The sequence below is a fragment of the Sitophilus oryzae genome, unplaced genomic scaffold (genome assembly GCF_002938485.1).
Source record: "Sitophilus oryzae breed Bouriz unplaced genomic scaffold, Soryzae_2.0 scaffold_857_pilon_pilon, whole genome shotgun sequence".
Classification (NCBI taxonomy): domain Eukaryota; kingdom Metazoa; phylum Arthropoda; class Insecta; order Coleoptera; family Curculionidae; genus Sitophilus; species Sitophilus oryzae.
Window position 1 is genome coordinate 975,506 of NW_022147480.1, and position 26,454 is coordinate 1,001,959.

General features: G+C 33.2%; 1 protein-coding gene across 1 annotated transcript in view; it reads right to left on the reverse strand.

The window, feature by feature from the left end:
* The window catches only part of LOC115889906 (glutamate receptor ionotropic, NMDA 2B), a 285,735-nt gene that overhangs the window by 210,350 nt on the left and 48,931 nt on the right, over positions 1–26,454 (reverse strand). Inside the window, exons 2-4 of the mRNA XM_030909998.1 lie at positions 23,186–23,447; positions 16,954–17,047; positions 12,362–12,602 (exon numbers count right to left, since the gene is read on the reverse strand). Coding sequence (XP_030765858.1) covers positions 12,362–12,602; positions 16,954–17,047; positions 23,186–23,447 — 597 coding nt within the window. The remainder of the gene's footprint in view (positions 1–12,361; positions 12,603–16,953; positions 17,048–23,185; positions 23,448–26,454) is intronic.

Sequence of the window (26,454 nt, forward strand, 5' to 3'; positions counted from 1 at the left end):
TAGGGTCCAATAAAAATATATCCTAAAGTTTATACTAAGGATCCTTTACAAAGTAAAATATACGTATAGTAGTTTGGGGCGAAATTGATAACCGGGGCGAAATTGATAATTACATGGTTTAGTCACATTTTTAAATTTAACGCCAGATTTATGCAACCAGAAGCGGCGGTGTGCATCAGTCTTGTTTAGTAAAGCTTTGATGACAAGACGTATGCAGTCGGGTGTGCCATTTTTTATCTACTTTTTTGCAAAAATCGCGGTTAAAATTAATTAACTAAAATTAAAATTTTTGGACTATTGCAAACTTTAGCTGGTAAGTAAAATACAATGATAATTTTCCTTATTTGGCCTTTATACATATGTTAGTTTATGTCTTCTGAACTGCCATGTTGGGGCGCTCGGCAAAAAGTTTAATAAGTTCGCGGGAATTTCAAATTTTTAAGGCCGGGATCAAATTGATTACATACATGGAGCGAAATTGGTCTTAGGGGAGAGTCGAAAAAAAACAGTGTAGGTATATCTGAATTATTCAGAAGCTAACCGATGAAGGAGTGGAAGTGATGGGTATGAAATCCATTGGTGCTGCGAAGAATAAGTTTAAAGCGGTGGAAGATGATCAATTTGTTATTGATAACTCTGACATTCTAGCAGTGCTTCCAAACCCTGAAATTAGATATATTGACGGTGAAGCTATATACATATTTCAAAAAGACATCGATGTAAAAGAAATTTAGTTTGTAAAAATTTAATGTTTGGTTTTATTTTAGAAAATAAGTTTTTTTATTTATTTTATCGAGTTAAGTCATGACCTTTAAGCGGAAGCTTTATCTCAGCCAAAGATTTATTGCAAGATTTGCATTTTTTTATTTTGTATTAATAAAACACTTCTCTTAGTCGTTTAATAAACATGTTCAACATTAAAAACTAGATCTTTTTTTGAATGTACCTACAGCCACCAACAAAATTAAATTTCTAGCCTGTAAAATATCTATTTTACGCCGGCTTTTTTTTAGGTTAGAAACTTAATTTTGTGGGCGATTGCACAAAAAGTTTGGTAGTGATCAATTTCACCCTTATGATCAATTTGACCCCGAGATCTTTGAAAATAAATAATTTTTAAACTAACAAAAATATTTAAGTCAGGGCGAAATTGATCATTTTGTATGGTTTCTTCAGTACGTAGATGCAATATGAAAGAGGTGATCAAATTCGCCCCAAATCAAGTGTGAATTTGGTCAGCTCCATTTTATTTTTTTCTGAGAATATTTAAAATAATTTTAAAATTCTAGTCCTCAGAATCGCTATAGAATAATCTTATAAAGTCATCTATATTTTTTAAAAAATAAAATATCTTATATTCAAAGTTATACAGGCCAAATAAAAAAATAAATGATCAACATTTTAAAATAGACCAAAATTTTTTACGATTTTTTGTTTGTTTGTACATTTAGTTATTACAGTTATTTTTTTTAACATCCTTAGTTCTGTTAGTGTTACTAATATTTATTAAAACCAGGCCTGTACCTTACTTTTTTTTTGCATCTGAGTGTACATGATTTTATTAAAACAAGATATATTATATTTATATAAAAGTAACTCTCCAAATTCATCTCTTTGTCCTAATAATTATTGTCCAAACGGTAACTAACTTCCTTGATTATGCAAGTGACAAATTGTTTCGCAGGTCGAGAGTCCTTGAACGTTGAACTAGACTATTACAAGATTCCGTCGCAAATAATTCTCATTTCCGAAATATTATGTCGCATTCTATCTGGTTAATTACATCTCTTTGTCTAGTTATTGTTTAAATTATCTAGCTCTATTATTAGTATAATTAAGATAAAGTCATAATTCTGTTGGGTATGATTTGCATTTCCTTGTCAATTAGTTTGTTGCATTTACTTAAATAGTTTTTTATGGTATATTTTGATTTTCACCGAAATTGGTATACACACTATTTTGATGTCGTAGATTACGAATCCGGACTTTTTTCCTGTCGGTCTCTTACCGTTTTTCAGAAAAACGGAAAATAATTTCAACTTTGAATTTTTCTTTATTTCGGCCCTATAAAGTAATAATTTCACTATATTTTCATTATATTATAGTTTACCTAAAAGCCACACTTGATTGAGGATAGAAAAATGTCCAAAACTTTACTGAAAAACACTTTTCGTAACAAAATAACAAAGAACATTGAGACCAGATCGAAGTTTGACATTTCATATATCCTTCTTCCTCTCTCCTATGTAATGAGAGAGACAAATATATTCTAGACCTAATCTAGAAATTTGAAAATTTACAACGTTGCCATATCTTGTATTTTTTCGGGTGATTAGGGATTTTAAATAAATTACCTATGATGAGGTCTGACAATAGTTAAATATACCTATATCCATAAAGTTACGCGGAAGTGTTTTGACTCCATTGGTTTCAACTTCTTTGCAGAGGGGGTTAATCTTTTTTTGGTATAATACAACAACAAAAGATTAACACCCTCCGCATGAAAGTTGTAACCAATGCAATAAAAACTCTTTCGTGCAACTTCGTGGTTATAAATAGTCAGATATATCTCGTTGGTAAAATAGCAGTTATGGGAACGAGCCGTTCTTCTGGCGACCGTCTTTCGTAATCCCAGAATGAGCGAAAAAATAACACGCTAAATTTAGGTTTAGCATTGGCAACGTTTCTTTAAATGCCAGAAACACATAACCCAACATTTTCAGATTGTTTACAAATTTATTTTTTGGCCAGTTTTCCTCTATTATGCATAGAATTGGTTAAAACAGTAACAGAAAATAGCAAAAGCATCATTGTGTATTGAATCCCTAACAAAATCTGTGCCAGAAAACCTTAAAAATATGAGAAATTAAGAAAAATTCGATGTTGAAATAATTTTTCGTTTTTCTGGAAAACTGTAAGAGACCGCCAGAAAAAAAAGTTCAGATTCGTAATCTACGACCTCAAAATAGGGTGTGTACCAATTTTGGTAAAAATCGGACGATTTCCAGTTTTTTCCAATAATTACCTTTTTTTGTACCACTGATTTGAGCATTTAGGTACGGTTCATATCAAATAAACTTTTAGTTACCTCACCGAGGGCGCGATTTTTAAATTAATTGTTGCCAACTAGGGGGATTCAGGTGCCATCACCAGAGACATGCACATGCGTTGTCACTGGAATATTAAAAAAAAATGTGCGCTCTGATGCGTGACTCTGATTGAATGATGAAATAAATGGAAAAAAATGAAGACTTTAACATGCTGTACCTATGAAACAAAGCAGAATCAGATCCATGTTTATATTAAAAATAAATTATATTTAATCATATTTTTTCGTGCGAAATCTTCCCACCAGAGATGGCAAATGTTTTTTGAAACACCCTGTATAATACATAATATAATTCTCGTTCACATCTTTAAACAACTTTGAATCCCCAGACAAATAGTCCATCAAATAGTTCTCAAATTTAGATATAACCTATGCAAATTCCAAATTGCTCTGCGGCCTCTCAAGAAACATAACAGCACATAACTTTATAGCTCTCCAGACCTGGCAATATCCATTCCGGTATTGGCGCCAAGCGAATCCCAATGACTCCCCTAATAACTGTCCAGTTCCGCTACTGCAATCGCATTGTTACTTTGGAGACGTAATTAAAGTCAGCAACAATAGATGTCGCGCATTAATTGACTGCGTTATTCAAAATAGCGCCATTAGATTAACCGGATTTCGATCGTACAGGCAGATTACTATCGTTGAAAACTAACTAGCTGTGCTTTCGGAATTGTGATTTCGAGTTATCAGTAAATTATTATCGAATTTTTCGGCTGGTTTATATGTTTTATTTCAAATTTAAAAAGAAATATCTGTATAATTTCTTCACTTCTATACCAGGACTCCTTCAAATTAGTTTTTTAGGGTTCCGTACCCAAAGGGTACAAACGGGAACTCTATTACTAAGACTGTCCGTCCGTCCGTCTGTCACAAAGGTCTATCTTATGAACTGTTATAGCTAGACAATTGAAATTTTTACAGATAATGTATATATGTTGCCGCTAGAAGAACAAACACTAAAAACAAAATTAAATAAATGTTTACAAATAAAAAAGTACTTTCACTAAACATTTTCTTTTAAGGAAGAATTTTACATAGAGTCTTTCGAGTTAAAGCGTTAGGACTTTACGCTGCTATGACGTTGGAGCCGTAGTAAGGCAGGTTCGAATCCTAGTCAAGGCGACTTTTTTTAATCATTTTTTTTAATTTTTACATATTTTTACATATTTATTATTGATTAATACAATTTTTAGTAATGTGTTTCTTCATTTTTTTTTAATTACTTATGCGCACATTCAAAATTTCAGCTAAATCGGGAAAAAAGTTTATAATAATATAGTGTCTAATGTTGTATAGATAATGAATGGTACGAAACCCTTCGTGCGAGTCCGACTGGCACTTGACCAATTTTTTAAATTCAATTCCATGTGAGAAACCTGCCCAAGTAGCAAAATTACGTTGTTCAACGTCATCACAACGTCGCCAGGAGCAACCCAACGTTGCCGGACAACGTCGAAGCGACGTCTAAGCGTCCCATATTTGCACCAAAATGGTGGATGTTTTTAGGGTCGCTGCAACGTCGCCAACGTTGGCGACGTTGTTTGAGGCGACGTAGTACGTCGTGTGCTAAAAGTTGTTTTTCATGTCGATTCGCGATATTTTGGGGTTAGAGTTAAAAATATTCGTCGTCAAATATTACTATATTCAACCATGGGGAAACCAAAATGAATGATGTATGAATTAGAAATGGAATATATTATGCTCCATTAAGAAATAACTAGGTGAATTTACGTTCGACAAATCTGCAAAGTTTTGAGATGTAGGCAATTGAAATTCATCAACGAAGATTAGTTTACTGTTGAAAGTGACCATGATACTTCGAAATATGACAAAACCCCTTTTTTATTTCCTAGTTTTAATTTTAAAATTATAGTTTACTTGGTTAACCTAACTTTTTTTTGTTTAAGTTTGAAAAATATACGAAATCTATCAGGAAAATTAGTTTACAACCCTAACAGATACAGTTTTTTTAACGAAATTCGCAGTATTTTGTGGTTTCTGATATTTTATTCGATTCGTCCACAACGCAACAAAAAATAAATGGTATTAAAATAGCGGAATTGCCTAAGGCAACCTCTAAAATACCAATATAGAGCATAAGGTGCGGTAACCGACCTTTGGGTCACCTATGCCAACCTTTGGTTCAGAAATAGACACCTGCTTTGACGAAATAGGACCTCTGAACCCTACCGACATCTAGGAGGTAAATAACAAAATTCCTTCTTACAGTGCTCTTTTTTACCAAGGAAAAATAAAATAAAGAAGAAAGCTGACATTAGATCAGTATTTCTATTTATTTATTGCTTTGAATAAGAAGACTAAGAAAGGAGCATAATGCTATCCAATGATTCATGCATGGTGGGCGGAAAAGGCACCATAAAAGCTCTCTAGGGTGGGGATCCTTGACAGTTCTGTTTGACGATTCATTTGACACATTTGAATTTGATTTGAAATTTTTTGGATTTGTCAGTCTTTATGGAGCTTATTTTATGTTATTTATTATTTATTCTACTACTGATAGTTGTATAAAGGTAGTAAATCTAGATGGAAATTGTGGCAGAACTTAAATTAACAGTGACACTATCGCGATTTATCGAAAAGACTCTAAAATAGTTGGTTGTGTAGCGTGCGGTAGATCTCGGCAAAAATTGAGTGAAATAATGAAACAACTTTTCGCTAGTAAGTGACTATATAATATACATACGTGTAGTAAACCGATCATTTATGAAAATCACTTAAATTAACTAAATTATATATTTTTCTTGCATTTTAGCTTTTATTTATTACTTGTCAAAGATTAGATGTCAAAGAATTTAGATACGTTAATTTGACTTAGCTGCTTCAGTAGCGTATCGGATGTTTGTGTTAATAAATACTTATTATAACTTATCTATTTTTATTAGAATTATATATTTTTATAACAATTTTAATAACTACCAACATTTATTCACAACGTAAAATAAAACAACAAATTATTGAGTCTACCCGACGTCTACCCTACATCATAGTTTTACATTTTTTAAATAAAATTAGAACGACACTGATAAACCGGAATTTAAGTCGGCCATATTGGAGGCCCATCGCGGTGTACCTAAGATTTTTGATATGCTCCTTCCTTAGTCTTCTTATTCAAAGATTTATTGTTAAAAAGCCGTACAGGAAGTATTGTTGATCTTACCACTCCACGTGCATCAACCGGCAGCCCTTTTATACCACAAGATGATAATCCTTTTAAAAGCTAGTTTACAGTTGAATGGGATATATTATTTTGTACACTCCACTGACTTAAAAATGTTTTTATTTTTTGCTCGAAAGGACGTCAGGATGGATTTCAGTTGACAGCTCTTCTGGAGGATCATTATTCTCATAGTATTACTCTGTTGTATGGGCTTCAGGTGTACTGTTATTTAATTCTATAGTATCCATTGATGATAAGCTACCACTAGTAGTACATTGCGAGGATGTGGATGACGAACCTAAACTCGTTATTTCCACTTCATTTTTCGGACACTGACTTGCTCGCTGACTTTCTTCTAAATACTTTTTCCTTTTTCTATAAAAAGTTGTCAGAGTATTTATATACTTTTTTCCTATACATCTTCTTTTCGCTTTACGCAGTAAGTACCACAGAAAAATACCTAACCAATTGCTCTGTGACAGTACAGTACAGAATTTTTTGAGGTTAGGTGTAGATAATTCCGCTTCCACAACAAAAATCGATATCGTGGCGCTCGTCGCCGTAATCCAACGTAGTCATTAGTTATAATTTTGAAGTTGCTTTGGGTCGTTTAATGAAACGTTGTATTACGTTGTAGTTAGTATGTACTTACACTCGTAATTTAAAAGTACGTTGTACAACGTTGTACTACGTTTGTTATTCTGTAGTACAATAAACATGCCTTCTGGCGACGTAATGACAACGGTATAAAACCCCACTTCTAACAACGTTGTGCCCTACAACGTTTACCAACGTTGTTAAGGGTCAAAATATACAACTGTTTAAGTGCAACGTCGTAGCGACGTTTTAGCTACGTAATTTGAGGTTTAGGTATGCATAGGGCAGGGAAAAGTACCAATTTCAACGTTGCGCGTAGTCAAAACTAGTCGGATGTCGGAATTTTGTTACTTGGGTGATATTCTGTAATTTCTAATGGTTGCGCTTGTGTACGAAGTAGTTCTAGACTTGGTTGCTCTTTCAATGCTAATCTTCGTAAGTTTGAATATCTGGTATGTTGAATAATTTCTGATTTAATTTCTTTATCTCTGTTGCTAAAATTACAATAATTTGTACTTAGTTTTAATAGTTTAGTATAATACTCATCAATTGTTTCATGCGGTTCTTGTACAGAGATTGTTGAAATTTATTTATATTTATTTAATGAGGCTTTTATCTGAAATTACCGATGTTGCAGAGATGCTTAGTAGTTATTTTTATAATTGTGTTTTCGAAATTAAACAGCACTGTGGCGAACAGAGGATAAATGATGTGCTATTAGAGCATAGTATTCGTTTTGCTCGTTACTAGCCGATTATTCCGTTTTGAATGCGTTTCAATAGAATATCTGATACGTTGAAATTATTAGAGAAGATAAATTTATGTAATGAACAATTAATTAGTACCATGTAACTATCTCTTGTTTGTTTTTGCATCAAAATAAATTAGGATTTAATAATAACTATTGTCATTAGTGTGATCGAATTGTTCTCTCTGTGTCCAAAATTTTAACCTACACATTACAATATAATTAAATATTTTTTATTCAATAGGGCAATTATTATGTTACTAAATTTTCCTATCAATGATATAATGTTTATTATAATAATTATAATATTTATTTAATTAATTATAATCTATACTAATATATAAAATCCTTAAGTGACTGACTCACTGATTAATCACGATCGTACTCAAACCACTCAACGCAAGAAGCTCAATATTGGCATACAGGTTGATTCTAGGGTGTAGAGGTTCGATAAGAGGCGATTTTTCGAAATTCCAGTTCCAAGAGGGTGAAACCACCCCTCAAATATTACAATATTTTTTATTTAAAAAAACGGGCAAGTTTCCGAAAAAACGCTTAAACACGTATATTTTATTTTGTTTTTTACATATTTTAAGATTTTTTAAAAATGTATACAGGGTGTTTCGAAAAATCTTGTCATTGATTAATCACGATCCTGCTTAAAGCGCTTGACGTAAAAAGCTGATTTTTGGAAAACGGATTGACTTTAGGGTGTAGAGGTTAGATAAGAACTCGAATTCTAAGAGGGTGAAACCACCCCTCAAATATTACAATATTTGTTATTTAAAAAACTGTTAGTCTTTCGGGAAAACGCTTGGACACGCATAACCTATTTTGTTTTCTTACTTATTTTGAAATTTTTTAAAAAATCATACAGAGTGTTCCAAAAAGTTGGGTAATTGATTAACCACGATTCTGCTTAAACTGCTTGATGTAAAAAACTTATTTTTGGCAAACGGATTTGTCGAAAGTCAAATTCCAACGAGATGAAACTACCCCTCAAATATTACCAAGTTATATAATAATATCGCCATATTGTTTTTTCTCATGCTGACAGAAATGTGAGAAAATTTTGTCCAGTTTGTGTGTTAATGGAAATCCTTGCTTTGCTTTATCATCATCACTCCAAATGATTAATTCGACGCGAACGAAGTCGCGGGTAACGTTAGTACTAGATATACTTGTACACAAAATGACAAACCAAAACATAAACTTGTCTTGCCGCACATAAAACATAAACAGTGAAATTATGACATAAACAGCGCATACACGTTAATTAAATTTGAAATTCCAGAAACAAATTAATATTTTGAACTAGCAATTATTTCGGGAACTGCATATAATTGTAAATAACGAAATTGTTAATTTAAATCAAAATGCGTAAGTGTAGTGATTCTGTAATTTATAATTGCATGGAGATGGGAAACAATTATAACAATATAACAAATAACAGGAACATAACATAGATATGATTACAGCAGAATAATCTATCTATTTTTTTATATGTGTATTTAAATCAGCCTCTCAAGAAAGAAGAATTTTTCTTTTAAAAGTGCCGCGTTGCGTGGTGTCAATAACCCAGACAGATCTGGGTTAAAAGAAATTTATTAATTCTTCTTAATTCTCTGAATTCTTCGGAGTGTAATAGAAAACCGAAAAGCATCAGATATCTTTGTAAACTTAATTAAGATCAGATAAATTCTACTTTGTAATGTTAGTTCACTTCTGTTGGAAACTAGTGGAAGTTCGCTAGAAAGATAATTTTACTTACGTCCGCTTACAACGGATGGAGTTAATTATGGCTTTTATTTAACTTGTTCTTAATTTTTAGATTTGAAATGATATAATTGAAACGTATTTACTTTCCTTAACATAAGTAGATCTTAAATTATAGCTAGAATTTTTTGTTTATAAATTTGGACTAATAAATTTACAAGTCATAGGTAGATATTTAAGGGAAATTTTATCGTATTAAGTAGATATAGAATGCTACTCCGACTAAAGAAAATAACCTATGATTATATATGATGATATACGGATGTTAAACTTTTATATCGAAACAAAAATTCATAAATAAACTCCAGGTAGTACAATAGTCTATGGAGCGGTACAATCTTGAACTAACAAAAAACAACACAAGAGGATAGAGCGGACAAAACAAAAGTTCCAGATAACTGACACGATCGATGGCAAACTTAAATTCCTCACAAAATAAAACGAACAGGTTAACCAGCAAATGAGTGATAAAACTAGGATGGACAATATAACACTGTAGTATATGAGAACCGTAAAACCCCAAAGAGACACATAAAGATAGCCATACACATACAGTTATTTCTCACGAAAACGGCGCAGTCCAGGCCTTGGGAATGTTATTTAAATGATGGATGATAAAGCATAATTTGATGATTAAATAACATGAAAAATAAATAAAAATTTCGTATTAAAAACTGATGCTTTAAAATGTTATCTGTCACATTTTTGACAGGGTGCTAATCATAAAGTTGCCGCAACTATGTTTAAGCTATTTTTATTCTGTGCATGATATTATAAGTGTGTCTGTCAAAAAGTTGCTGTAAATAGGGGTTGCCACGGTTCAAAGTTTTTCGTACAGACGCGGCAACAGTGCGTCGGGCATCTGTATAGCTCCTATAATAAAAAAAACTTAGGAATTTTGTATAAGTGCCAAACTAAAATATATACTAGGATGTATTTCGGGAAAATATTTTAACTTCTACAAGATGGCTCAAAAAAAAACGAAGAAAAAACATATCACAAACACGTTTTTTGAGCCACCCTATAGAAGTTAAAATATTTTCCTGGAATACATCTTAATATATAGTTTAGGTTGGCACTTATACAAAATTCCTAAGCTTTTTATTATAGGAGCTACAGAGGCAGGGTTGCTGAACCCATAGGAAAAACTTTGAACCGTGGCAACCTCTATTTGCGGCAACTTTTTGATAGGCACCCTTATAACATTATGCACAGAATAAAAATAGCTTTAATTTGACGTATAAATGATCAAAAAATTTTATGATCGTAATGTCGTCTCCAATATCAGTTATTATTATTATTAACTAAACATAATTGCGGCAACTTTTTGACAAAAGTTAAACATAATTATCACACCCTATCAAAAGTGTTTTCTCCTATTCATAAATATGCATAAACAATGGTCGTAATAATCCTGCAACCGGATCTTAGGCTATTAGTAAAAATACAAATAAACAAAATATTTTATTAATTACAAGATATTTAAAAAAATATTAGCCTAATTTTAGTCTAACAATATACTAAAATACAATAATGACTAAATTAAAAATAACAAACAAGCTGAAAACATCAATTTAGCACATGCTCATCGCGCATGCGGCGTTCCGCGCATGCGCGCTGGTTACCTACATCTCTTGTCTATGCACAGACGCCAGTACAGTCTGATTCTTCATTGTATACGTTGTTTATTGAGTGTTTAAGATGCCTCCGACAATCGTGAGCCCCGCCGATTGTGAAGTACGGGCTGTCATACGATTTCTTAGTGCTAAAGGCGTAAAACCGATCGATATTCATCGTGAGATCTGTGAAGTTTACGGACAAAACATTATGAGTGATGGAATGGTAAGGAAATGGGTGAGAGCATTTAAAGATGGCCGCACAAATGTGCATGATGAAGAACGGAGTGGGCGTCCTTCGGTCGTTAATGAAGATTTGGTGCAGAAAGTGGACGAAAAGGTGAAAGAAAACAGACGCTTTACAATTTCATCATTGTGCGACTACTTTCCTCAATGTTCTCGTAGTGTTTTGTATCGCATTGTGACCGAGAACTTGAATTACCGGAAATTGTGTTCACGTTGGGTTCCGAAAATGTTGACGGATTTGCACCAAACCCAAAGTTTAGGCAGTGACTTTCCTTGAGCAGTACCACAATGAAGGTGAAGATTTTTTAGGCAAAATTGTTACTGGTGACGAAACATGGGTGGCCTACGTCACACCAGAATCGAAACAACAGTCCATGGAATGGCGACATTCATCATCACCCAAAACAGTGAAGTTTAAGCAAACAATTTCTGCCCGGAAAATCATGTGCACAGTTTTTTGGGACAGAAAAGGAGTATTGCTAGTGGAGTTTCTGCCTCGTAATGAGACAATCAATGCAGCATCTTATTGTGAGACATTGAACAATCTGCGCCGTGCAATCCAAAACAAAAGACGTGGCAAGTTGAGTAAGGGTATTGTTTTGCTGCATGACAACGCCCGTCTACATGTGGCTAATCGGACCAAAGATCTCATCAAATATTTTAAATGGGAAACTCTAGATCATCCTCCATACAGCCCTGATCTGGCGCCCAGTGACTACCATTTATTCCTGTACTTGAAGAAATACCTGGGCGGTCAGCGTCTTCAAGACGATAACGAAGTCAAAACAGTTGTGATACAGTGGTTAACCAGTCAGGCGGCAGAATTTTATGAGGAGGGTATTGAAAAACTGGTGCCACGTTATGACAAGTGCCTCAATATTCACGGAAATTATGTAGAAAAGTAGATTAAGGTACAGGCTTTCATGTAAAAATAAAATTATTGCGATATCTTTGCACGTTTTTTTTTTTAATTCCAAAACGGTACTTACTTAAAAAACATGCCTCGTATATATCACAAACACACACAACCTGCCAAAGAAGCCTCAAAAACATATTTTCAAAGCCTCCAAAAACACCAAACTCACCTAACATTCCGACAGGGAACTGATATGGCGCTTGGAAGGCACTTTCGATGACGCTTTGAGTCACCACCCACACATAGTTCTCCCCGGTGAGGTGCAGATCACCCGCTGCGGTGAGGATATCAATGGCTTCCTCCCTGGTGCAGTAGAGTAGCATCACCCTAGCCTCGGAGTCCACCAAAGCAGCTAAATCGCCTCTGTTGGCTACCAGGACGGCGTTGAGGATGGTGAACTTGAAACGATCCTGAAAAGAGAAACGTCGAGTGCCGAATAAATTAATCATAGAAAAAAATAAGAAGTAAACGGAATATTTGATAGAGCAATTTCAAAAAATTATATTGAAAACAGAAATTTATACAGGGTTGTTCACCACATACGACACGGAGTATTGTAGCTAAACAATGAGATTTTTACAAATTGTAAGTTTTGGGTTCGATGAAGGACTATTAGAGGTACAATTTAAAAATAATTTTACAAGATACAGAGTGTCCCAAATAAGTAAAAAATATCAAAGTTGTATTTTTTTAAATGGAACACCCTGTATATTATTACATTTTTAGTTCCTACGATTAAAATAAAGGAAAATTTGATTAAGATTTATTATACTTAAACCTTACCGTTTTTGAAATATTTTCAATTTTGTGAAATTACAGTAAAAATTTTAAGGCTTCATTTCTCCAAGGGTATCAAAGTTTTTAATACTAAATATTTACTGAAGTTTATTTACTGATCAGTTATTGTGTTGCAATAATAAAAATAATATTACCTTATACAGAGTGTCTAAATATTTATTTTATATAATTATTAGCTTCAAACGGCAATAACTTGTTTAATTTAAATGGAACACCCTGTATATTTTACGAGAATCAGATGCACAATTTAATTGTCTATCAAATTATATTATACCATTTTTTACCTATCTCTTTAACTTTCCGCAGAAAATGCATTTTCTTGTAATTTAGAACTTATTTATCAATATACCCATGGACTATTGACATTTTATTAGATTATTTTTAAAGATGTACCAAATTTTTAAAGAGTACAGATACTAATATTGTCGATATAATTTGTTTATTTCATTAAAAAAATAAAAAAAAACTGTTTAAATATTTGTTAAAGGGGACCATTTAATATGATTCCAGTATTCAAACTACATTAACTGACTGTTTGCGTTGATTGATAATAATTGCTCCAAATACTAAAAAACTGAATTTTGTATGGGCATTAGACAGTGTGATAAAAAGTAACACCTTAAAAATGATATTTCATTTTTTAATAAATGCTTATTTATAACAACAGAGACTTTAATTTGATAACTTATTATTATATTGATTTCTGACTCAAAAATCCACATTTATTTATAATAATTTATTAACGAACACAATTAAGTATGTCATTAATTAGTATATGGGCGGAAATAATGGTGTTATATTTAATTAATGGTATACCCTTTTATAAAGATTTAAATAGTTTTCTTTTTGCATACAAATGGGCTAGTAATATTATCGTTTTGCTAAAAACGATAATATTACTAGTCTGTACATTTTGTACATTTGTTGCTTTAAAAACAATCTAAAATGTCAATATTCCATAGATATATTGATAAATGAGGTCTAATTTAGAAGAAAATGCATTTTCTACGAAAACTTGAAGGGATAGGTAAAAAATGGTATAATACAATTTGATAGACAATTTAATTGTGCATCTGATTCTCCTAAAATATATAGGGCATTCCATTTAAATTAAAGAAGTTATTGCCGTTTGAAGCTAATAATTATTTAAAATAAATTTTTAGACACTGTGTATAAGGTACTATTATTTTTATTATTGCAACACAATAACTGATCAATAAATAAACTTCATTAAATATTTAGTATTAAAAACATTGATACCCTTGGAGAAATGAAGCTTTAAAATTTTGACTACAATTTCACAAAATTGAAAATATTTCAAAAACGGTAAAGTTTAAGTATAATAAACCTTAATCAAATTTACCTTTATTTTAATCGTAGAAACTAAAAATGTAATAATATACAGGGTGTTCCATTTAAAAAAATACAACTTTGATATTTTTTATTTATTTGGGACACTCTGTATCTTGTAAAAATATTTTTAAATTGTAGCTCTAATAGTCTTCAACGAACCCCAAACTTACAATTTGTAAAAATCTCATCGTTTAGCTACAATACTCCGTGTCGTATGTGGTGAACAACCCTGTATAAAAAATAAGACAAAATTAACAACCTCCTCACATAATATCAAATTTTCTCTATACATTTAATCGAGGGGTGTCTCACTATTGGAATTACATGTACATTTTCTTGGCAGTCGCTGGCAGTCATTGGCAGTCTTATGGCAGTCGCCTACGTAATTACATAATAAATTAGACGTTGCAGTCTTCTTCATAGTCATTGGTAGCCGCTTAGCAGTGGAAGGATATTTTTGGCAGTTTGTGTACATTTTTTTACCAGAGTGAGACACCCCTCGCATTTTATTCCTAATGTTTTTTTTCTGTAATTAATTATTTCATATACAAAGATCCATCTTAGGTAATTTTTTAGGAAATGTACAATTTGAGTGACAATAAGTGCAATATTTTAGGGTAGTATATTTCCAAACCCAAGAAACGACATTTTAAGTGGTTCTCAAAAGAAAAAAGTATTTTGAAATATTTACAGTTTTTGTTTGCGATTCTGTCATTAAGCTATTACTAGTTTTAAAACGTCTGTACGTAGAGTAAGAAGTGTATAGCGAAATGTCGCGATTTGAAAAAGTAAACCAACAAGTCATTAAAGAAGAAATTGAAAATATAAAACCAGATAACACCCGAAAATCAAAATCAAGTGTATGGAAACAGTTTGTTGAGCTCATGTGATAAAGAGAACGTTTATGTATAATATAAATGAGTTGCAATTTTTCTTTTAATCAGCTGGCTACTATCTCTGTCGCATTGATATATGAAAAAGAAAATTTGTTTTCATTGTTTCACATTATGCATTGTAATCTTATGTTTATCTTTCAACTGTTCCTCAAATGTTTTATTAATACACTAATTAATTATCGAAATTTTTTTTATGCCATGGTAACTAGTAAATCTTAGGTAATTTCTTTAGGAGAATGTACAGGGTGAGTCTTAAATAAGTAAACATTTAGGGGTACTATATTTCAAAACCAAAAAAGAGAAAATTTGATTTTTTTATCGAAAAAAATAGCCCTGAAAATTTGCACAGTATTTAAGTCCGTTCACTCTGGGTATCCAGACCAGAGAGGTGAAACGATATTTTCTCGATGTTTTTAATAAAAAAGCGACGACGCGTCCATCAATAAAAATTCAACAAAAATGCAAGTAGCCAATAAAGTTAGTGGGCAAGTAGCCAATAAAGATCTGCGGTGTTTTAATAGCCAAAACGAATACGTTGATTCTCGCGACAGTTCGACGTGTAAAATATATTGCTGTTAATTTAAATGGATGTTTTTGAAGTTTGAGAAAAAAATTGTAAAATGGTATTTCCAAAATAGGTCTTATCGGGATATACAAACAATTTTTTCACAAACTTTTGTAAACAGGCCAATTCCATCTTTATCTACTATATCAAGAGTTATTAAATTAACACATGGGTGCGTGTCCCCACAAAAACACAAAAAGCCTGATGTGTTGATTAATGAAGAACGGGAGTTAAAGCAAGTATTCGTTTGTGCTACCGCGGATCAAAATCCCACGTTTTCAAGTAATCAAATTGCTGAGGTGGTTGCCCTGCACAATACCCGTATTGTTCAAGAATATTTGAACAATACTTTTCCCAACCGTTTAATTAGTGGATATGGAACTATTTTGTGGCCCGCTAGATCACCAGATCTTTCTCCCAATGATTTCTTTTTGTGGGGTTATGTAAAATCGAAAGTGTATGGTCATAATAATAGGGCTAATAATCTGGATGAGCTTCAAGTAAAAATACGAGAGGCTTTCCAAACTATTAGCCCTAATATGTTAGCCAATGTCAGACGGGGATTTTACGACCGCCTAGGCTTCTCTTTAGCACAAGCAGGTGGTCTTTTTGAACACTTGTTATAACTTTTTTTTTATTTAGAGTAATATTATAGTTTTTTTTGGGTTCAGAGAATTTATTTATTTTTAGTTTTGGCTTGTAAACACACTCAAATAATAAATATTTAAGTATTTTTATTTTAAATGTTACCTTAAGTGAAGGTAAACGCTTAAAATGAAAATAATAAATACACGGCACTCCTCGCGTCATATTCCTAGTCTGTCACGACCGACCCGTCCAAGCACAACTGCAACTGCGTACTGCCTGACCAGCCGACTAGCCGGCAGTGACTTTCGAGTACGAACGCAAAACGGGTAAACGTAAATTCGTCCGGCAACTTGCTATGTTACTAGTAGCCTGGTCTTCTCTGTATATACTTTTTTATTTAAATTTTGTTTTTAGTAGTACAGATATTCCCAAAAGAGTAAAACCACAATTTATAGTTTCAAGAATATTATTTTTTTAGTAATAATTCTAAAACCTTTTAAGGAAAATTAAAAAATATATTATACACTGGGGAAATTTTATTTTAAAAGATGAGAAGTGTACCTGCATGGAAGACACGCGTTCTCTAACAGCTTGAATAAAATCATCATGTCCTGCTATCAAGCTGGTTACTACAGAAAATTGGTGCCACTTATACCTGAAAAAAAAACAATAAATTTGTATTATACAATTATTTATACAGGGTGTCTTAATATTCCGTGGACATAGAACTACTACGTATTTTTGGAATCAGAATAGGTTCATTGGATAGTGATGGGTTGTTATTTAACTATCTGTTATTTTATAACAATTATTTAGAAATAACATAACGCAACCGTTACTACTTCTAAAAAATAACAGATATAAAATAACGACACGTAGAGGTCGCCCGTTCGTGAAATGAAAAACGAAGTCGGCGCTCTGCACCGCCACGAAATTCTATGCTGCTCGAAGCAATTCCAAAAAACGACTAGTATGGATGGAAAACATGTTATTTTGTCAACCATCGATACAGGCGGCGAGACAACGGAGTGGGGAATGCGCTACGGCGAACGTAGCTGCTTCGGTCGATGCCGTCGACAGTCGTATTGGGCTTACAACAGCTTAAAAATAATAGGATATAAAAAAGCAGGTTTTTTGAAACAGTTGCGGGCATAACGCCTGGCGGGCGAGATAACAGGAGTGGGAAAAGAACGCTGCTGCATCGGTCGATTGTCGATGGAGGCTCGCAACGGGTTGGAGAAGCACTCATTTTAGATACGTTGTTTTTCAACCTGTTACGAGCATCACAGGGCGGCAGTCGAGATAATCGGAGTGGGAAAGGAACGCTGCTGCATCGGTCGATTGTCGATAGAGGTTCGAAACAGGTTGGAGAATAACGCATCAGTTGTTTTAAATACATTGTTTTTCAACCTGTTACGAGCATAACGGGCGGAGGTCGAGATATTATGGCGCTGTATGTTTCAGTACGTTATTAAGTTTCAATATTTAGGTATTTATTTATTCTGAAAAATTTTCAGAATAATATTTTAAGATTTTTTAAAAATGTATACAGGTTGTTTTGAAAAATCTGGTCATTGATTAATCACGATCCTGCTTAAAGCCCTTGACGTAAAAAGCTGATTTTTGGAAAACGGATTGACTTTAGGGTGTAGAGGTTCGATAAGAAGGGAATTTTCGAAACTCGAATTATAAGGGGGTGAAACCACCCTCAAATATTAGAATATTTTTTATTTAAAAACCGGTGAGTTTTTCGGAAAAATTCTTAAACACGTATATTTTATTTCGTTGTTTTACATATTTTAAGATTTTTTAAAAATATATACAGGGTGTTTCATAAAATATGACCATTGAGTAATCACGATTCTGCTTAAACTGCTTGACGTTTAAAGCTGATTTTTGGCAAACGGATTGACTGTCGGGTTGAGGTTCGATAAGGAGGGGTTTCTCGAATCTCAAATTCCAAGAGGGTGAAAACGCCCCTCAAATATTAAAATATTTTTCATTTAAAAACCGGTGAGCCTTTCGGGAAAACGCTTGGACACGCATAATTTATTTTGTTTTTTTACATATTTTGAAATTTTTTAAAAAATTATACAGGGTGTTCCAAAAAGTTGAGTAATTGATTAACCACGATTCTGCTTAAACTGCTCGACGTTTAAAGCTTATTTTTGGCAAATGTGAGAAAATTTTATCCAGTTTGTATGTTAATAGAAATTCTTGCTTTGCTTTATCATCACCATTACAAATTATTAATTCGACGCGAACGAAGTCGCGGGTACACGCTAGTTTAAGTGTAAAATTAATTCGAACTCTAGTGTGTAGTTGGTTTACTTATGAAGAATATACTACACATTTTATTATATTGCTATTTTTGACCGCAAATGGTAAAATTATATCTAAGATCTTCTCGCCCGTCGAGTGAGATGCACCCTGTACACTGCTACGCAATTCAGGATCTACGCCGATCGAGGGGTAAGGCGTAGGTAGATCGGAATGTATACGTATAGACGAGTGGCGGAATTTTGGCTTTTTTATATCGCAATTTGTAAACAGCGCTTATTTGTAAACAACCACCGTTTTTAGAGAGGTATTTTAGATAACAATCGATATTTAGAAATGTTTTGACACCCTGGAAATACTACCACCCAGCATGTCATTGTTGCAACTTGCAACTGCGTTAATACGCCTGGCGGTGACCGCCTCATACTCCTTCAGATATTTAGCAATAAAATAAAGAAACCTGTTATTTTTAAGCTATTATTTTAAGCTGTTTTTTTATAAATAACTATAACAGTTTCAACTGTTATCTAAAAATAACAGTTTTGCCCATCACTATCACTGGACACCATTTACCTCTATAAAAATTGCTTTATTTGTCCGTTAGAGTGCATCAAATTTAAAAAAAAATCAACACATTTTTAAGATATTTTAAGAACTGTTATTCCGATTTGAACGAGATGTGGGGTGAGTATGTTTTACTAAACCCTCTAATTTTGGATTTTATAAAAGATGGGGTTTAGATCTGGTGGCCAGTCCAAAACTATGACACCTTCCATTTCAAGAGATTCTCTAGCCACTCTGCTGGTATGGGGAGGTGCGTTATCGTGCATGTTAAAATTATCCCCAATTGCAACTCTCCAAAGCTTACCGACTGGAATCTCTAGCACTAAATCAACATACCTCCGACCCATTAAAGTTAGTTGAAGTGGTAACAATGGAATTTTTGCTCCCAGCATAATACCTCCAGCATAATACGGCAATACTAGCACCAACTTTAGAAGATCTCGAGCAAATAATAAATAATATAGGGGACATGGGAAATCGTTTCGGTCTTAAAATCAACGCTGCCAAGACCAAACTTATGGTAATAGGACGCCTGCAATCAACACCGCATTGACCGTGGATGGAATTATTATAGAGCGAGTTCCACGATTTAAATATCTGGGTGCCATGATCAATGAACGATGGGACTGCGATGAGGAAGTTAAACTTAGAACGAATTATGCAATGTCAACATTTTTTAAACTTAAAAACTTCCTATTAGCACGCAGTCTCCCGCTAACACTTAGACTACGGGTAGTAAAATGCTACATATGGCCCATCTTACTATACGGCGCAGAAACCTGGTCACTCAAGGCTAGAACCCTGAACCGCATCGAGGCTTTCGAAATGTGGACTCTCCGGAGACTCTTACGTGTGCCATGGACCGCACATGCCACCAACGAAGAAGTTTTAAGAACTGCAGGCTATGAACGAGAAATGCTTAATATAGTTAAAGAAAGGAAAGTCTCATACCTCGGCCATATCCTTAGAGGAGACAAATATTACATTCCTAAGCTGATTCTACAAGGCAAAATAGAGGGACGGCGAGGCCCAGGAAGAAAACAACATTCCTGGCTAAGAAACATACGGAATTGGTGTAACATCAGCGACGCAGCCACCATATTTCGAAGAGCCGAAAACGGCACTCTACAGATTGCATGAAGAGTACAGACAATCGCCAACGTGCGGCTAAGCACAAGGCACAGGAAGAAGAAGAAGATAATACCTCCACAGAACATTACAGTTCCTCCTTGATATCTGGGTACAGATTTGGCAGCCAGGACACTCGCCTGGAGCTCTGAGAACCCGAATTCGATGGTCATCTGATCTTAGGCCAATTCTGGTCTCATCCGAAAAAAGAACATTTTCTAAATTAATGTATTTTAAAGTTGTATACCATTTTTTTTCCTTGCCAAAAGTTTAGTCAGAAATATAAGTTTGGTTGTGTATAAATTGAACTCTGAGGCTTGATAATCCTTCATTATTATCGAACTTTGATTTTGCGACTAGACGTAAAACAAAAGGTCGAGAAAATTCAGAGATTTATAAGACGGGATCAACACAGACCGAATGTGGCATCAAACGAGGGGCTGAAATCTTTGCATTTTATCGCTTGATATATAAACTCGATCTGGTCTAAACGAATTATTATGCTTGGCGTTGTCGCTGTTAGGAATCCCCGGATATAAAATTTTGCCGAAAATTTAAGTGGTCGATATAAGTTCTCCAGACGAGAAATATATATTTCGTTTTGCCAATATCAAGCGTTTCTAGAAATAATTTCGTATTTTGTATAGAATAACGAAAATCTATAAAAACTTTTGTATTTTGATGTCTGAAATGCTAAAATGTGTTATGCATTTTGGGCAGTAACAGAAAATGACAGAAAAAAGATGATACTGTCCATACCAATCCATTTATTTCACTAAAAAAGTTTCTAATAATCTGTATCTTGTCTCAATATCAGTCTACTATATAAGAGTCATACTAAGCGTTGGCAAAGGTTAGTTTTGGGTCGAAGTTGAGGGTTTGAGTTGAAGTTAAGTTTTTATATTATCGCGATTACTGACATTTTTTCGTTATAAAAAATGGACACCTTAACGATATCCTAATAATTCCCTTTCAGATGCTCAAAAATATATATAATGATTTTATCTAGTTATCTATTCTAAAAAATAGTCTTTTAAAAATAAGCGGTTTATGATCGTGATTTTACTTTACTTGATAGAGAAAGGCGTACCGGAGAAATGTGGCAACGCCGCAACGGCACACGGTCCCCTTTCTCTCACTCCATCTTAATAAGGTCCGTATGCGATTTACTTCTACACATGTAAATACCGACCCTAAAGTATGAGTTGCCAGCACGGTATGTAACAAAATCGCGAATATGTGCGACAACGTTAAAAATTTTGAAATACTTTAAAAACAAAAAATTTTCATTTTTTAATTCTCTATCTATTGAAAAAAATAATATACAGGGTGTACTATTTAAAAAAAGCGAAGAAAAGTGATTCTATATTTTCGAAAGATTGGAAAGTAGACGTACTTTATATCATTGTGTCGTGCACACAGCAAATCTCAGACACCTCCCGTTTAATGAACACATGTTTAAAGTTTAGGCAAAGGGTCAGTTTGAGGGCTAACCTCGGCACACAGGACCGACAGCGTTTTGGGGTTTTGGAGTCACGGTCATCCGGACAGGTCAAGTGAAAGGGAGATTTCGGACAAATCTCATTATGGGAGGGTTATGGAGATGGAGATAAATGGCAGGATTTCGTTTTTAGGGGTGGATTTTTTTGCGGGAAATAGGGGTGTTTAGGTGAGGCAATTTGTTTTATAAAAGGTGCCCTCGATTTGCAGATGATTTAGCGAAATGGGATAGATTTATTTTGGATGATTTGCTTGAGGCATAATAAAAAATAAAATTGTAGATTTTGGGTGTAAATGTAAAATCTACTGGTTCTCAAAAGTGGCTTACCCCCTATAACTTTTTTATATTTTCACATAAATAAACGAGGTTTGGTACGTTAGTATATGATATAAATCAGGATTGATTGACGTATTCAATTATTTTCGGTCACTTCCTGTTTCACCGGAAATGACTACAACTTTTGATTTTTAAATAGTACCCTCGGTATTTTTTTTAGAATCATCCGGTATTCTTTTACTGAACAGACTACCGATAGAGTGAGTTTATATAGGGTGCCTTTTAAGTTCGGTAAAATAATATTTCAATTGGCGTAATGGATAAAGAATTCTTGTAATAATATCTGGAAAAGCTAAAGTTATAGGAGAATATACGTTAAAATTGCAGTAAATTCTTATTCAAATTAATTGAAACACCCTGTAATTTATGTATTTTCCCAACTTGCTATATAATTTTATAAAATGTGTACATTTTTGAAACAAATTATTTTTAAAAATATAAGTTATGGTTAAAAAATATTATTTAATAAAGTTTTAACATCTATTAGAGCAAAATATAAGCTTTTTTTAATTTCAGTTTTCTTCTATTTTTTCAAAGTGTATTTTTAATATTAATATTTATTTAGCCATCTCTAATCAAAAACATACTTTACGAAAGAAACAACATTACTTAACTAATGCTGTAATTATTTTTTTACAAAAGATATTTTTAATTAAATTTCCAAACCGATTACTTTTGTAAAATTGCGTTCAGTTTTTCCACATTTTTTGTGTGTTTTTTATATACAAAGATTGTATTTCAGTATATTTCTAAAACATTCTTTCCACATTATACGTGGCTGTTAAAAACAGCATTTGTGAAAGTTGTATTTAATTAAAAAAATTATGGAATATTATGTCCAATTTCTGATGTACAGCAATTTGAGCTATAGTTACAGAACCCTGTAAACCACAGATTATTAAAATTGCTCCAGTCGTTGAGTTATAAGTGGTATAACTAACGCAATCTTGTTTTATTTCTTTAGATTTAAATAAACGGACATACCGTTCGAGAATGCTCAACATGGCCGCGGTCTGGTGCTCCAAAGATGGCGCCAGCTGCAACTGCAAAGAAGACTGGGAAGCCCTGCGTTCCAGACCGGAGTTGTCCGCGTTCCAGGCGATGACAGGAATGCCAAGGTATCCGGCCAGTTGGAGAAAGTACTGCGCAGAAGCAGTACTACGGCCGTACTGCTCGTAGTTCATCAGGTAGAGGATTGAGGAGACGTTGAAATTGAGGAATTCCTTGCATAGAGATTTCAGGATCGCTGAAAGAAAGGAAAGAAAAACTATGACAAACATCCAAAAAAATACAGGTATAAATATGTATAATATCATGATACAAAGAAAACAAGGTATGATGTTGCGCAGGTTGGTCACTACGTCACAGGTGATAAACGGCACCATTGGTCGGCAAGCTCCGCGCGCCAATTTCAAATTGTCAAACAGATGACACACAATATATGTGGAAATAAATTTTCAAATGTCAAGCTCGATGATTTGACATAACTTTTAGAGTTATGTCCTAATTCTTCCCTATTTTAGGTCTTTTTTTATTAGTGGCAATCGAACAATATGAATATTTTTTGTATGGCATATGGACATCACAGGTGAAATGCGCAAACTGAACGAAATTGGAGCCGCTATCGATCATACCTTGTTTTCTTTGTACCACGGTAGAATATGTTTTCAATTTCTTTACTTAATAATGAACGATATTATATTAATCAAAACGCTGTACTAAAAGGAAGTAAAAGATAATCTTAGACTGACATTGTCTTAAATGATTCCCAGTAATTAATATACAAGGTGATTTACAGCCATGGTACGTTAGAGGTTTATGGAGAACCGGTGATAGGATTTATTTGAAAACTTATGGATTTTTGCATAAAGGCACATGCTCCATCTGTATAAATTATTTTCACCGTTACAGTGTTGATGCTTCATACTAAATGTGGTAGCATCTTTGTTATTTTAAATGGAATATCCGGTATATTATTGTTACATTTTTTCGAAACTACTTTCATATCTCATAATTTTTCTATTATACTAATTTATACCTAACTCGAACATTTTTTAACAATGTAAAATGTTGAAACATATGTAAAACTGACAGAAACATGATCTTGAATAAGCGTTGGTTAAGTCTTAATTTATACCCACCCAACTAAAGAATCATAGTTCTTCAGCTAATGATAAACTGCTGATGGACACATACCATCCAGTTCAAAAGGAAACTTTTTTTCTTTTGATGATAATAATGTTATTTAATAATGAATATATACCCCCCAACTCAAGAATCGTACTTCTTCAGCTAATGGTAAACTGCTGATGGACACATACCATCCAGTTCAAAAATACCCAGTCCAGGAAAGTTTTCTCGTTATAATTCGCTTTTAATATATTTTTTTGATGATAATAATGTTATTTAATAATGAATTTATACCCCCCACTCAAAAATCACACTTCTTCAGCTAATGGTAAACTGCTGATGGACACATTCCATCCATTTCAAAAGGTCCCAGTCCAGGAAACTTTTCTCATTATAATTTGTTTTAAATATATACTTTTGATGATAATAATGTTATTTAATAATGAATTTATACCCCCCAACTCAAGAATCATACTTCTTCAGCTAATGGTAAACTGCTGATGGACACATACCATCCAGTTCAAAAGGATCCAGTCCAGGAAAGTTTTCTCGTTATAATTCTCTTTTAATATATTATTTTGATGATAATAATGTTATTTAATATGAAATTTATACCCCCTAACTCAAGAAACATATTTCTTCAGCTAATGGTAAACTGCTGATGGACACATACCATCCAGTTCTAAAGGACCCAGTCCAGGAAAGTTTTCTCGTTATAATTAGCTTTTCATATAATCTATTGATGATAATAATGTTATTTATTAATGAATTTATACCCCCCAACTCAAGAATCATACTTCTTCAGCTAATGGTAAACTGCTGATGGACACATACCATTCAGTTCAAAAGGATCCAGTCGAGGAAATTTTTCTCGTTATAATTCTCTTTTAATATATTATTTTGATGCTAATAATGTTATTTAATATGGAATTTATACCCCCTAAATCAAGAAACATATTTCTTCAGCTAATGGTAAACTGCTGATGGACACATACCATCTAGTTCTAAAGGACCCAGTCCAGGAAAGTTTTCTCGTTATAATTCGCTTTTAACATAATCTATTGATGATAATAATGTTATTTAATAATGAATTAATACCCCCCAACTCAAGAATCATACTTCTTCAGCTAATGGTAAAATGCTGATGGACACATACCATCCAGTTCAAAAAGACCCACTCCAGGAAAGTTTTCTCATTATAATTCTTTTTTAATATATTATTTTGATGATAATAATGTTATTTAATATGGAATTTATACCCCCAACTCAAGAAACATATTTCTTCAGCTAATGGTAAACTGCTGATGGACACATACCATCCAGTTCTAAAGGACCCAGCCCAGGAATGTTTTGTCGTTATAATTTGCTTTTAATATATTCTTTTGATGATAATAATGTTATTTAATAATTAATTTATACCCCCCAACTCAAGAATCATACTTCTTCAGCTAATGGTAAACTGCTGATGGACACATACCATCCAGTTCTAAAGGACCCAGTCCAGGAAACTTTTCTCATTATAATTTGCTTTTAATATATTCTTTTGATGATAATAATGTTATTTAATAATGAATTTATACCCCCCAACTCAAGAATCATACTTCTTCAGCTAATGGTAAACTGCTGATGGACACATACCATCCAGTTCAAAAGGATCCAGTCCAGGAAAGTTTTCTCGTTATAATTCTCTTTTAATATATTATTTTGATGATAATAATGTTATTTAATATGAAATTTATACCCCCTAACTCAAGAAACATATTTCTTCAGCTAATGGTAAACTGCTGATGGACACATACCATCCAGTTCTAAAGGACCCAGTCCAGGAAAGTTTTCTCGTTATAATTAGCTTTTAATATAATCTATTGATGATAATAATGTTATTTAATAATGAATTTATACCCCCCAACTCAAGAATCATACTTCTTCAGCTAATGGTAAACTGCTGATGGACACATACCATCCAGTTCAAAAGGATCCAGTCCAGGAAAGTTTTCTCGTTATAATTCTCTTTTAATATATTATTTTGATGATAATAATGTTATTTAATATGAAATTTATACCCCCTAACTCAAGAAACATATTTCTTCAGCTAATGGTAAACTGCTGATGGACACATACCA